This window comes from Ascidia mentula, chromosome 7 (assembly GCF_947561715.1).
Source record: "Ascidia mentula chromosome 7, kaAscMent1.1, whole genome shotgun sequence".
NCBI classification, from domain to species: Eukaryota; Metazoa; Chordata; class Ascidiacea; order Phlebobranchia; family Ascidiidae; genus Ascidia; species Ascidia mentula.
This window is the reverse complement of record NC_138572.1, coordinates 7,227,919-7,241,136: the sequence shown is the minus strand read 5'-3', so window position 1 is coordinate 7,241,136 and position 13,218 is coordinate 7,227,919. Positions and strand designations below refer to the sequence as shown.

At 37.9% G+C, this 13,218-nt stretch overlaps 2 protein-coding genes across 2 annotated transcripts; both read left to right on the top strand.

Moving 5' to 3' along the window:
* Nucleotides 1-17: 17 nt before the first annotated feature.
* On the top strand, nt 18-1,012 carry LOC145909431 (cubilin-like). Its single transcript, XM_082996825.1, has 4 exons — nt 18-101; nt 262-425; nt 557-725; nt 807-1,012. The coding sequence occupies exons 1-4, from the start codon at nt 44-46 to the stop codon at nt 1,010-1,012; spliced, it is 597 nt and encodes a 198-aa protein (XP_082852951.1). The 5' UTR covers nt 18-43.
* A 449-nt stretch (nt 1,013-1,461) lies between these two features.
* LOC145908179 (uncharacterized) lies at nt 1,462-12,604 on the top strand. Its single transcript, XM_082995390.1, has 35 exons — nt 1,462-1,508; nt 1,599-1,774; nt 1,835-1,991; nt 2,246-2,439; nt 2,678-2,819; nt 3,302-3,483; nt 3,881-4,022; nt 4,326-4,507; nt 4,713-4,863; nt 5,164-5,345; nt 5,434-5,548; nt 5,604-5,773; nt 5,879-6,026; nt 6,576-6,757; nt 7,000-7,144; nt 7,385-7,563; nt 7,617-7,767; nt 8,079-8,266; nt 8,416-8,557; nt 8,752-8,880; nt 9,019-9,156; nt 9,216-9,320; nt 9,527-9,651; nt 9,792-9,941; nt 10,026-10,108; nt 10,303-10,420; nt 10,512-10,763; nt 10,824-10,943; nt 11,013-11,153; nt 11,213-11,322; nt 11,376-11,583; nt 11,644-11,773; nt 11,837-11,997; nt 12,136-12,306; nt 12,379-12,604. The coding sequence occupies exons 2-35, from the start codon at nt 1,769-1,771 to the stop codon at nt 12,583-12,585; spliced, it is 5,106 nt and encodes a 1,701-aa protein (XP_082851516.1). The 5' UTR covers nt 1,462-1,508; nt 1,599-1,768; the 3' UTR covers nt 12,586-12,604.
* The last annotated feature ends 614 nt before the right edge of the window (nt 12,605-13,218 follow it).

Below are 13,218 nucleotides of genomic sequence, written 5' to 3'. Positions count from 1 at the left end.
ATCCATTTGCTTTCTATAGTGTTTGTAGCTTATAGTCTACAAAATGATTGCAGTAACTTCTGTGCTTTTAACAGTGGGATTTTTCATTACGGGAACCAAAGGTAGGAGTAAAACCTACATTGCTAAGAAACGAGCATGTACTTCTAATCTTCCATAATAGCATATGAGATATTTATACGTAAAAACGATGCAAAAAGTTTAATGTAGTTCAAATGTTGAATTTAACACGTCTCAATTAAAACCTTTGTCATAATTTAACAGCATGCGGGGGTTTTCTCGATGCTTCTGCTTCCCTCCAAAATATCGACTTCACCGGTGATCCACAGACGTTCATGCAGAACTGTGAATGGGTGATCAACGCCACTTCACCATCGAAGTACATCTACCTACGCGTGGTTGAATTCTCAGGAAGCGGCTACTTGGAGGTAAAGGCTGATAAGTTTGCATTTGTAGCTTTTTTGTTGTTAATTAAAAAAACATGGGAATGGAAATTAAATTTTGATCAACACTGCGGGGTACCATGAACTGCATAAAATAGGAAAATAATTAAATTTAGATCAACGAAGGCGGTAAGCTTATTGGTCAAGTGTTTGGGGGAGCAAGGGATGTTAGGTATGTTGCGAACAATCAAAGTGCCTCGGTAAGATTCATCAGCGCTCAATATACATACGAGGTGTCCTCCTCCTCCACAACGCAAATATCGTTCCGAATGCAGTATAAGGAAGGTATGTAACGTTGGGGTGAATTGTGGTGCATTTGTCCCATTTTTTCAATTGTTTGTTTAAACTGCAAAATGTTCCTTGCAGTCGATCCATGTGGCACAAACTTGATTGATTCCGGAACATTTCAATCCCCGGGATTTCCATCTTCTGTCCCGGCCAACACAAACTGCGGGTGGGATTTCCGTGTCACCTCCAGTGTCGGAAATAAGCTCATGGAAGTTCGTTTTAGGAATTTAACTATTACCAACGGGGTGGACGTCTTTCAGGTTCGCATATACATAATAATTTAGTACAGTAAAATTATCCTATAGCTGTACGTACTGTTGAATACCGACTTTGTGAGACCTTCAATTGGTTATTGTTATTAATGGACAGTCTGTAATTTCAAGCGCAATCAGTAGTAGCGTCTTGGCGTGACATGACAGCTCTGGGGCCTTGTTCCGGGTGCTGCTGTGGATAGGGCGGATAAAACACATCGGGTTCATGAAATTACTCATTTTTATCGTTACGTCAAGCACATCCTGAAGTTTAGCGTCTGACTCTACAGCTGTGTTGTTGTAACGTAATATCAAAATCTTCTTGTGTCAACTTAACGGTTTACTGCGTTTGTAAATATTTTTCGGAGTTCTTTGCAAGACTGCTTGTAGGTGTACGATCTGACAAAGTTCCTCGGGAATGTAACTGGAAATATGAGCTTTTATCACAATGTATATCTACGCGTGTACATGGAAACCAACGATTTCCCAAGTTCCAACTTAGCATTCAATGCTTCATTTACTTACAGCGGTAAGAGAAACCATGTAGATAAAAACCTTGACCTTGAAACCTTGACCTTGAATCCAGGCACCACTACAATAACACCTTGCATTTTACCAGCATGCGGGGAAAATCTCACCGCTACGGACATAAACCAGGAGCTTACGTCTCCCGGATTCCCCTATTTGCAATACAGACACGGATTCCGTTGCTCTTGGAAAATCACGGCCGCCAACAACAGCAAAAGCGTATATCTAAAACTTGCCCAGCTAAACTCACAATCCGGGAGCATGAGAGTAATAAATTGCAATAAATTGTATTTGGGGTAATGAAAATAAAACGAGTATTTGTTGCAGATCGACGCCCAGACTGTTCAAATACCCTTGATTCCCATGTTTGTTTCGCAAGGATATGCCACGATTTACAACAATCTAAGCTTTGTGTTGAACGCGACTTGGATTGACGTTCGGATTTTTGACGCTATTAGGGGCTTTCGCCTGCTTTACTCTCAAGGTGTTTGTTGTCATTTTCTTACGGTTACCCACATAACTTACAAACGTACTCTTTATAATCAGAAATTTCGAAACGAAAAAGATCTGTTTATTGTTTTAAAAATGCTTGTTCTGACATTTGTCTGTAAAGCCCAAAACAGATTTTAACTGCAAACCTTAAGCAAACGTGGCAGAATCACAAACTATATAAAAATGTAGAGAATCACATACCAACATGCTTGTTTGTATATTTAACCCAAACTTATATTTTGTCAGTTGACAAGTGCGGCTATGAAAGTCGTACAATGTTAAACGGATCACTATCCTCACCAAATTTTCCACAACCAGCACCACCCAACGTGAAATGCGGATGGATTATTTACAAGACCTCAAGTCACGAAACAACGAAAGTGTTTCGACTTATAATAAACATGCTGCAAACTGGAAGTGGAAAAAAGGGAATCTTGCAGGTCAAAACATAAAAATATAGTTAGTTTGATAAGTAAAGTTAAAAAGTAATTCTTTTAAAATTTCATATGTTGATAGTTTTAAAACCATAGTAAAACGACACAATCATGTAATAATTTTCATATTTTTAACCAGAAAAGTGGCATCACTACAACAATAAGGCTAATTTGTCTGGACAACCTATCAAAGTTTAATTTAAACTAAGAAGAACACAGAGAACTATGGCGTATTTTAATGCAGGTGTATGATGGAAATGGTCTCATAGGTGATCTCAACACCCATCCCAAGTACATTGATTTTACATCTGAGATTATTTTTCGAGTTTATTATGAAAGCGGGCCAGATTACGGCATGCCTTTCAGTGGAAATTACTCTTATCAAAGTAAGTAGTTTTGTACCGTAATAACGTAAAATGTCTACAGCGAAATATCATAGTGGTTGTGCTTGTAAAGTTTTTTTACCTATTAGAATACTAGTTAGTCTGCGATAAACAAACTGAATGGCAAAAATGCCTCGTAACCGACCAAGTTGTCTATATAGAGTTTCCAGTTGAAGTGAAACATTAGGACGTAAAAAAGCTGTTATAAATGATCATATCTTTCGAACACAACAAGTTCTCACATACATTAGAATTTGGTATACTCACAAACCACATAATGATTTTTCATTTGCAAGACAACCAACCTATCCCGTTACATGAACAAGTCTGGCACTGTGCCAACATTTAGTAATAAAAGCATTGCCTTCGTTTGCACAATTTTCTCAAAATAAACCCAATCCATTGCGCAAACTGCAAACGCAAGCAATCATCGCATAAGTCGTGAATTATTCCTAGTCTAATTTTTTTTCCTAAACGACATTTAGATTGCGCGAAGACTCTCAAAGCAACGGCCACGCCTCAAACTGTTACCTCGCCGGGATTTCCATACTATAAGGCTCGGGACATTCGGTGTCAAGTATCCATCACACCTACACAACCATCTATGAGTATACTTCTAAAGGTGTCCATACACCCCAACTACACTGGATGCTGCAGTCAAACGCAAGTACAAGCAAAATCATGTTTTTTGTGAATCGTAGATTGTTGTTTTTATCCTCTTCTGGGAAAAAAATTGCTGTTTCCTGCTGTCTTTTGTTTCCCCTCTCTAACTTGACGCTTTTTGCAAGCTGCTCATTTGAGTACTGATGATGAACCCTGTATGAGTTCGAAACGTTTACCAGCATTATGATAAACAGCATTCTAGCTTTGGCTTTTTTATTTAGACTACTTAACTCCAGATACTTTGCGCCCAAGAAGAATGTTGTGTTATCAGAAGGATTTTCTTAAATATGGCTAGAAATAATAGGCTACTTGTCAATAAAAGTGTTTTTCTTTGGAAACCTGATTCCCAAATGTAATTGCGAGCGTACAGGAACACCACATATGATATTTGTTACATGAAGATTTTTGAAGACACTAGCAGTCTCGGAGTTTTCAACTACGATCAACCTGTGCATGAAATAATTGCTCATCAATTCCCTTTAAACATTGTATACACTGCCCGTTCCAAGAGGATAAGTGGTTTTTCAATCGAGTTTAGCGAAGGTATGAAACTTAACAATTAGTAGCCTACCTCAAAACTTGCAAATCGTAAATATTATCCGTTTTTGCTGACAATAAACTTATCAAACCTTAAGAATAGATTAAATGAAAGAATATGGAGAAACTCGGCAACCAACGGACTAAATATGAACATAGATCTTGTGCATAAATGTGAGGGTTCTTACAATTTTATTCGGACGTGCTATTTGACGCTGGTTCATATTGACCAACAATACCCTTTCTAGATTTCTTGCATATGTTTTTTTAATCAAAGATTTAAGTTTAAGTTTTTGGTATTTTCTTCAGTACCGACGTGCGGTTACTCAACGGACAATACAACAGGAATTATCAAATCACCAAACTACCCACAAAACGCCGATTCGAATCTTTACTGTGGTTGGAACGTGCATTATTCAATCATACCAGGCGAAAACAGGGTTTTTGATTTAATTAACTTCCAGGTAGAAAAGAACAACACCATCTTTAAGGTAAGTATACTAGTATAGCAAAACGACAAGTGCACAAAACACTCCATCACGATCTCATTTCGTTTTTTCGAGGATGTCGCCTTCCAACATGAGGTTTTATTATTAGTTTCAAAATTCCTGCCACGCAACGTATAACGACATTTTATATCTGCACAGACAGAATGTTTGTTTAATTATCAGTAAAATCGTGTCACTTTTTATCCAGATATACGACGAGTCCCCAATAAATCAACTGACTCTAAACAACACCATCCTACACCAACTGTTTGTCTTCACTAGCGTGATGCGAATATTCTTTAAAACGGGCAATCATATCCATTCGGGCAGTAGCTTTACTGGCGAGTTCCAAACTCGAGGTATGTCTATCACTGGTGCAGAAAAAAAATATCAAACATAAAACGCGTCATAAGGCAATTCAAGAAAGCAGAGCTAAAAAAGTATTTACTAACGCTTGACTACGTTACTATAAAATATTTTGATTTAACGCTTGACAGTATTACTATAAAATACAGATGCCTATTCTGAAATGGTAAACTATATTTGCTCATTATGTTGTAGAACATTGTGTAGTGAATCACAAACTGTTACAACGTGCTCTTTAGAAAAATAAATTTCGATTGTACAACAGTTTTGCTATAAATTGTGAAACTTTACAGTTTGCGGAGGTAGCTTTGTGGCCAACACCACCGAACGCATAGCTTACCCATACGGTTTGCCGAATGTTACTCCGGTGAATATGCGAACTTGTTCCTGGAAGATTAACTTCAATCGTACAAAAAGTTTGTACATCGAAGTGGTCAAGTTTGCTAACACAAACAGAGTTGGCCATAACTTTCAGGTTGGTCTTTACGAAAAAATTATTTTCAATTTAACTTTGCCTCCATATGTAACCCAAAATTTCACAAAGTTAAATAACTTATATACAGGTTACAAGGTGGCTCACGCTCTCCAGACCCACAGACAACGTTAAGCTGGTCGTACATGATACTCCAGCAGACCTAAACGATAATGGCTATGCTGTTACCTTCAAGTTTAAGGAAGGTAAGTATTTCTCTTTTTGTTTATTTAGGACGAAACGCCACAGCGTGCTTTTAAGTTCCTAGATGCGGTCGCAAGATTTTGGAAACGAATGGCGTGTTCAATTCAAGCGAAATACCAGTGACTAACCAGAGTCAAATTTTCTGTGGTTGGAGGATTGAGTCAAGATCCGTATTAACATTGCGTTTGCAGGTTTCCAACACTTCTTCACCAACCACTGTTTTAAAAGTAAGTTCTGAAAGAATCGCAAATTTGACAACATTCTGAGGTGGACACTTCATTTTTTTCTAGGAAAGTAATAAGTTAGGTAATAAACGTTTAGTTTTATCACAGGTTTATGACGACGTGTATGGATTCAGGGCTACAGTGAGCCCCGGGCAGTCATTCACGTTTTTCGGAGTTCAAAATTCTCTCGTATTTCTCGAGCTAAATCTAACTGCCAAACAACATATTGCCTTTATAGGATCATTGGCTCTACAAGGTAATTATTATAGCTCCAATTGAGTAGCTATAACACATTTTTTTAATTCTCTACTACAGTATTTTTCAACCTTTTCGAGCGACGGAACACTTTTTTTATTGAAATAATCCTGCGGAACACCTAACTGTTTTAAGTATTGCGGCATTGTACTTCACCAGCATCAGGCTCGCACAATTACATTCTTTTTATTACAAAACGAGTCTCCTTATTACACAACATTAAATTAAGCAATTCACGATGGAACATTTAAACTGATAATAATGGATGATTACTTCCTTTAAGCTATTTTCGCCCTTCGTGGTGAACAAGTCATTTCCGACCCGTGTTCCACGGAATATCAGTGAAACTAATAAATTTCTTGCGGAACACCGTTTGAAAATCACTGCTCTACTAACCAAAAAAGATGGGTAAATCGTTGCCTTCTGAAGTAACGTCTCGCGTTGCAAATGTCGTCACCAAATCGCAACACGAGGGTCCAGTTTTTGGTCACCCCATAGTTGAGGTCACTGTGTACGAGGCATGAGCAATATATATTTATTTCTTCTTAAGATTGCAACTTCAGAGGAAACGTGAGCGAAGTCAAGAACAAATTAAACCTTTTCGCGTCGCAAGCTGTTTACGTGAATGGCGTCAAATGCGATTTGAAGATTTCGCCGTCAAACCTTTTGAACAGCATACACACTAAAATAATTAATATTTTTTCCCACCTTAAAAGCTACGTTCGAGTACAGGTGACGGCTGTTTACAATTTTACAGTAAAATAAAAAAATGCTTGATTATGTTGCATAATATTTTTCAGACAAATATTTGGTATACTGGTAGAGATTTCATTTCTTTTACCCTTGTAATATTTTTCTGACCAAAAGTCTTTACTCTTAAATGACGTAACAAACCTACTGATTTTGCATATCTACATGTCATTTGATAATTGGAGTTCTGTGACTTGCATAGAATCTGTAAACCTTGTTTGTAGTTGGTTGAAAACTTTGTCCGCGTGGGAGAATTCGTCGGACCTACAAAGGATATTAACATCGTAACGCACAACAATCAATTGACCGTCTTTTTAACTCTAAGCAACATAAACGGATTTGTACCATTTGAGATAGAATTAAAAGAAGGTAAAACCTAGTTTTCAAGCTGCTATACACTTTTACCGTATTGGACCGGATCAAACTGTAAGAGAAAGATGTAAAACAGTAATTGATTTCTCTACCCTCAAACGTACAATGATTTCCACCAGCATACAGTCAATCGCACGTTCACTTTCAAACCGGTCAAACGACTACTACATGCTATTTGATTGTTTCCAGTTGTTTATCTTGCATGGTCAACACAACTTTTCCCAATGCATTTACTAGTTTCAAGATGCGGGTCCGACATAACAGTCGGAAACAGCACCATTGTTTCATCAGAAGGTTTTCCAAACTTCGCACAACCTAATCGTACTTGCGGATGGTCACTAAGACCGTCATCAAACGGATACTATACCAATTTACGACTTCTACAATTAAACCTACAAGCATCAGACAAGTTGGAGGTAAGTTTTTGATGTGCATGCTTGGTAATTAGAGCTTGGTTCTTCCTTTGCAGCTGTACAATATGGGGAGAAAGTTTTCCGATCAGAACGTCAGCGTATTTTTAAAGGAAACATTGCCTTTAACCCAGTTTGTGCGCATCTACTTTGAGACAAAAAGTAACAGCAGACGAAGTCGTTTTTCTGCAAACGTAACCACGGAACAAGGTAACAAGTACTTAACTCACAAAAATAAAAAGCTCCGACCATATTACCCATTACTCATTCGTTTCGATATGCCTAGGTTGTTTTCCTTCTGCAACAATCGGCGCTTTTCTTTGTTTTGTGCTAATCATTAGTCGTAAAGTCCGACTTCGTGCAACCAATAAGTAAATAATCCTTGCACTGTAAGAAAAATTATTAAACCGGCAGTTAAGTTAAAACTTGCTCTGAATTTTAGCTTTATAATTGTCAAATACTTATTTTTTTTTATATTTTTATGAAAGCCTAATCACTAGCTAAATTCATTTGTTTTAAAGTGGACATTAGAAACTGTGGGGGTAATCTTCCTGCCACCACGCAATGGCAGGAACTAAAGTCAAGAGGATATCCATACAATCACCTTCCGAATTTGGATTGTAATTGGAAAATCGCTTTCTCAACGCGGGAAAGAGAAATGTTTATAGAAATTGTGGAAGTGTCCCTCATGGGAAGTGGATCATTTCAGGTTAAGTCAAAAAGTTGCGATAAAAAAAATTATATAGGCCCATACTGCAAATGTATGATAGAATGTTAGATAATTTGAAATTTCAGATCTGTTTAAAACAACCTTTTGCTTAATAAACTAAACATTTATACCTGTCTTTGGATTTCCAGATTATTAACGTCCATGGAGAAGTTTTGGCATACAACCGAAGTATCAACAATATATCTTTTCATAGCCCAACGACTGTGTCTGTTACTTTTAGGACTGCGGGAAATCAAAATGGAAACGGGTTCTTTCTTCGCTATAAAGAAGGTTAATACGTATAAATCATTGAAAAAACACCTAGCAGGACTTTTCAAACACTAGTGCAGTCCTCATTAAACTTTCCTTAGGACACGAACGTAGCTCTGTGATACGAAGTATTTATTTCAAAGATGAGAACATTTAAAACAATTTAACAAAAGGATATAGTTTTGGGCAATAGAATATGGGTATTATTTTACCAGATACCCTACCCATATGTCAGCGGTCTAACTGCCACAAAACCTTGGCAAATTGTACACCTTCTGTTGATAACTCTGGCTACTCGTGCAAATGCTTAGACGGTTACACCGGCGATGGAATATTTTGCACACGTAAGCACATAGCAAATTATTATATGTTGTCACAAAATGTTGCATTTTATTCCGAAGTTATTGGCCTGCCAGTGTAGCAAATTGAATGGACGAATTAGCATGTAGTCATTTTTTGATCATTTTTAATTTCTGCTTTAGCAGCTACAACATCACCAAACGTGTGTGCAAACACCACTTGTCACAAAGCCTTGGCAACATGCAAACCTTCCGCCGACTATTCAACATACACCTGTATGTGTCTGAAAAAATACGAAGGCGATGGAATTACATGCAAACGTAATTAACTTCGTTTACATCAGCAAGTCCACACGCAATTTAATCATTTTTTGCCGCAGCATTCTGCAATGGAACAGGTTATGATTCTGTTACCGGGAAAACTTTTACCTTCGGACGAGCAAGTATCGGCGATTCGCCAAACTCTGTCGAAAAGTGTCGAAATGGTTTGTTTTTGTTTCTTCTGTTGCTTTAGTTTACGACGCAACAAAACCACAAAAAGTAAAGCAAGAAAAAATGAAAAAGTGCATGCAGTTCAACCCCTTTTTAGTAGTGCTTAACATCATGGGAAATTTTTAACAATTCGTCTCAACTTAGCTAAAAAAAAAGTGAGTTAAAGAGGATATTCACAGTGCGTATCTCTGTTTTACAGGAAGATCAATAGCGTCAGCAGTTTGTACACAAGGCACAGTAGATTCCAACGTGGCTACCTATCAGAAACTCCACGTTTTAGCATGTTCAGTAAATTTATCCACGATACTGTCCAAAGCGCTGCAGGTGACACCCATTCAGTTGCATGAAAATAATAGATTGCTGATAAGCTACCTTGCTATCAATTTGTTGTCGAATATTATGGGCAGATAGTATACAGGTAATTGGTAAATACACACATCAGAACAATATCGTTAAATTTCAAGCTACCTGCAACCACCGAATCTGTAAGCATTCAAATTACGGACCTAAAACTACTTACGTCATCGTCAACTGCTAATTTAACAACGGAGGAAACAGCGGCAGTGGCAAACACATTGCTTCAACTAAGCCAGAAAGATCCTGCAAAAGTGCAGGTAAGTTCGAGTGTTAAACACGCTGAATGTCGCCTACATAAGTTTTCGGCAAGATTCCATTTAAAGATTATTTTGCAAATATAGATCACAAGACAGAGTTTATTGGATACCCTCTTAGTCACAGACCAAGTATCGTCATCTTTCAACAAGGAAAAACTTAACTCACAGTAAGTGTTCAAATATAGTCCAACATATATTGGTAAAATAAGCAAAATGTTTTCAGCAAAACGTAACGATTAGGCCAATGTGTTGCAGCAATAACTGATTGTGCTGCAAGTGTAACGATGAAAAACACGTGACAAAAAGGAGATACGTTTTAACACGTTTCTAAAAAGTTACCAAACAATATTTCTCTGTGCAGAAAACTAGTGGAACAACAAAAGACTCTGCTGAAAGTTTTGCAAGATTTTACAGACCGCGTTTTGCTTCCTGGAAACGCAACATCTCTTACCTTGATCACCAAGAGCATTACAGTGCAGGTAGACTACCAGTTACACTTTTAACTCCAAAAATTATGATTTGTAAAATGCAATTACAACATATGTAAGATATCCGTATGGTTTGGCACAGATTGAAGAAAAAACACCTATAGCTGGAAAGTATTCGGACGCTATCTTTGCACCAAAATCTCCATCGGGTATGGTTGACAAACCTCCGATCAATTTCGTCATTCCGTCTAAGTTGATTGAACAAGCAGCAATGTCCATAAGTTCGAACTATGGACGTGCAAAGCGTAACATTGCAAATCGTCCAGTGCGTGTATCGTTCGTACTTCACAAGACAAATGCCTTGTTTCCACCAGTTGAAGATGACATAAGCGAGGTAGTAAGTCTTCTATTAAGCACTAACTGCACCGTACAAAGTGCTGTAATTTGACGACAGGTGATAACAGCTCGCATAAAGAACTTCAATGTACCAAACACCAAACAAACAGTGACCATCACCTTTAATAACCGCACCACAAGTCAAGGAAGCGTTCGTCTACCATCAAATCCGTTGAAGGTATATGTAATTTGCCTTAACAAACGCTGTTCCTTCACATTTTAACAGAAAAACTTAAACATTGAACAGGAGAAAGTGACACGAACTCAATGTGTAAATTTGGATCAAAAAAAGTTTCGTTGGGTGCCAAAAACATGCAGACTTGTTACTGGCCCAGATGGAGATCCACGATTTCACTGCCACCAACTCGGTCACTTTGCTATGATTGTTGTGAGTAGATAACACAGAATGTCATATTCACAATCAACCAACAATGTAACTCCATACAGAAATCAGTAGTGCTGCCTTCAGCTCACGCACTTCACGTAGCAACTTACATCGGATGTGGTTTGTCAATAGCCGGACTAGTGCTTACCTTGGTCATATACGGCAGCGTCAAGTAGGGTGGTAAGATAAAAACAAAATCAATTTAAAAAATGCTTCAATTTATAGAGCTCTGAGAACAAAGAAGCCTACTTTGTTTCTGCTAAACATTTGTTTCTGCCTTCTTGTGGTGAACATCATTTTTTTGACAAGCGCTGGAAACGTGAACAACAAAACAGGCTGTTACGTATCAACAGCATTCCTCCATTACTTTTTGCTCGCAACATGGTTTTGGATGAGTGCTAACGCCTATGACTTATATAATGCTTTAGTTAAGGTAAGAGTACCAACATCAAACTACTTCAATGCATAACAATATCCTATACTCTCTCTCAAGGTGATGAGCACATCATCTGATAAAATTCGAACTTCTTCAGTGATTGTTGCATACTTTGTTCCCTTTCTCATTGTGTTGATAAATGCATGTGTTGCAATATTGGTTGATGATCTTCCAAGATACAGGCCAGGTAAATAATAAAAAAACAATATTTAAACAGAAAAATGAACGTTATCAATTGCTTCATTACCAGATGACAACTTGTTCATATCATCGTATCAAGCAAGACACATATGTTGGCTGCATCTTGGCTCTCTGCATTATGGATTTCTTTTGCCAATAGGATTGCTAATCATTTTTAACTTGATTTTGTTTGTTATCGTGTTCACCAGTTTAACCTGCAAAAAGGAAAAGGTGCTTTCCACTTAATGTTTGCCACAACTTATCTTATGTTTGGCATGACACAAATGTTCCAGTTATTAAATAGTTAAAAATTAAAGCTTACCATGCATGCTATCGACAATTAATTTTTGAAGACAAATAATTTTGCAGATCCGCTCTTCTGCACAAAAGAGAACTAGTTCACAGGACTTCATGGTGGCCATCACACTAATACTAATGATGGGCTTAACATGGATTTTTGGGTTTCTGATGCTTCTGGCTGAAGATGTGACTTACCAGGAAATTATGGCATGGTTGTTTACAATTGTTAATTCCCTACAGGTATAAATACCCCCCACATAGTATAAATGGTTTCATAAAATATTTACGAAAAAATTACATTCACTTTTTCAGGGATTTTTCATCTTTCTGGTCAACTGTGTTAGAAATCCAAGTGTAAGAAATCTTTGGCTGCATCCAGTTTTGAAAACATTTGGCTGCAGAAGGTTCATTGCAACATCAACAACAGTTAACAGCAGCAGGAGTGGCTCAAGTGATGTTGGCCTAACAAAGACCAGAAGTCAGCAGAAATCAGAAGCAAGCGAAACTGCACAACTGTAAACAATAATGTGCAATGAATATGTCCAATGTTATGTACATACCTTTGTTGGAAACTTGTATCAGGGTTTGCAAATATAATCAGTTTGTAGCGGGTGCTTGATAGCGTTTATTTTGTAGACTGCGCGTCGTTGCAAGGACACGCTCAATTTCACTAGCTGCGAAGAAAAAGGCAACATAGAAAGCAAAACGCATCATGCTTCAGTAAATTAAATGGTGGCATCCGCGACATTACTCCCCCCAGAAGCGGGATGTTGTTTTTAGGACGCCCTCTTTTAGGAGCTTGTCCAGCAGGTACCGGTTTGTAGCAGTCGACTATAGCAGGTGTAAGGCGATCAATCGAAATGAACACCTGAAATGTATATCACAAAATACTTTTCGTGAGGAGCACACACTTTGAAAGGACAATCATACGGTAGCGAAAGAGGGGGGCGATATCCATGTTTTCGCACGAAAACATAGGTGCAATTGCGTAACAAAGGTGACACAAATGCACGAGTTCGACAATGGCGCGACATTGGCTGCGGTAATAATGTTTGAATCGCCCGACGGAGAGTTTGTACAAACTCGGAATACTTGATAGACGTGTCTGCAGCAGCAGGAAAATCCCCAGGTTGGGAAATGGTTAAGCCGTAA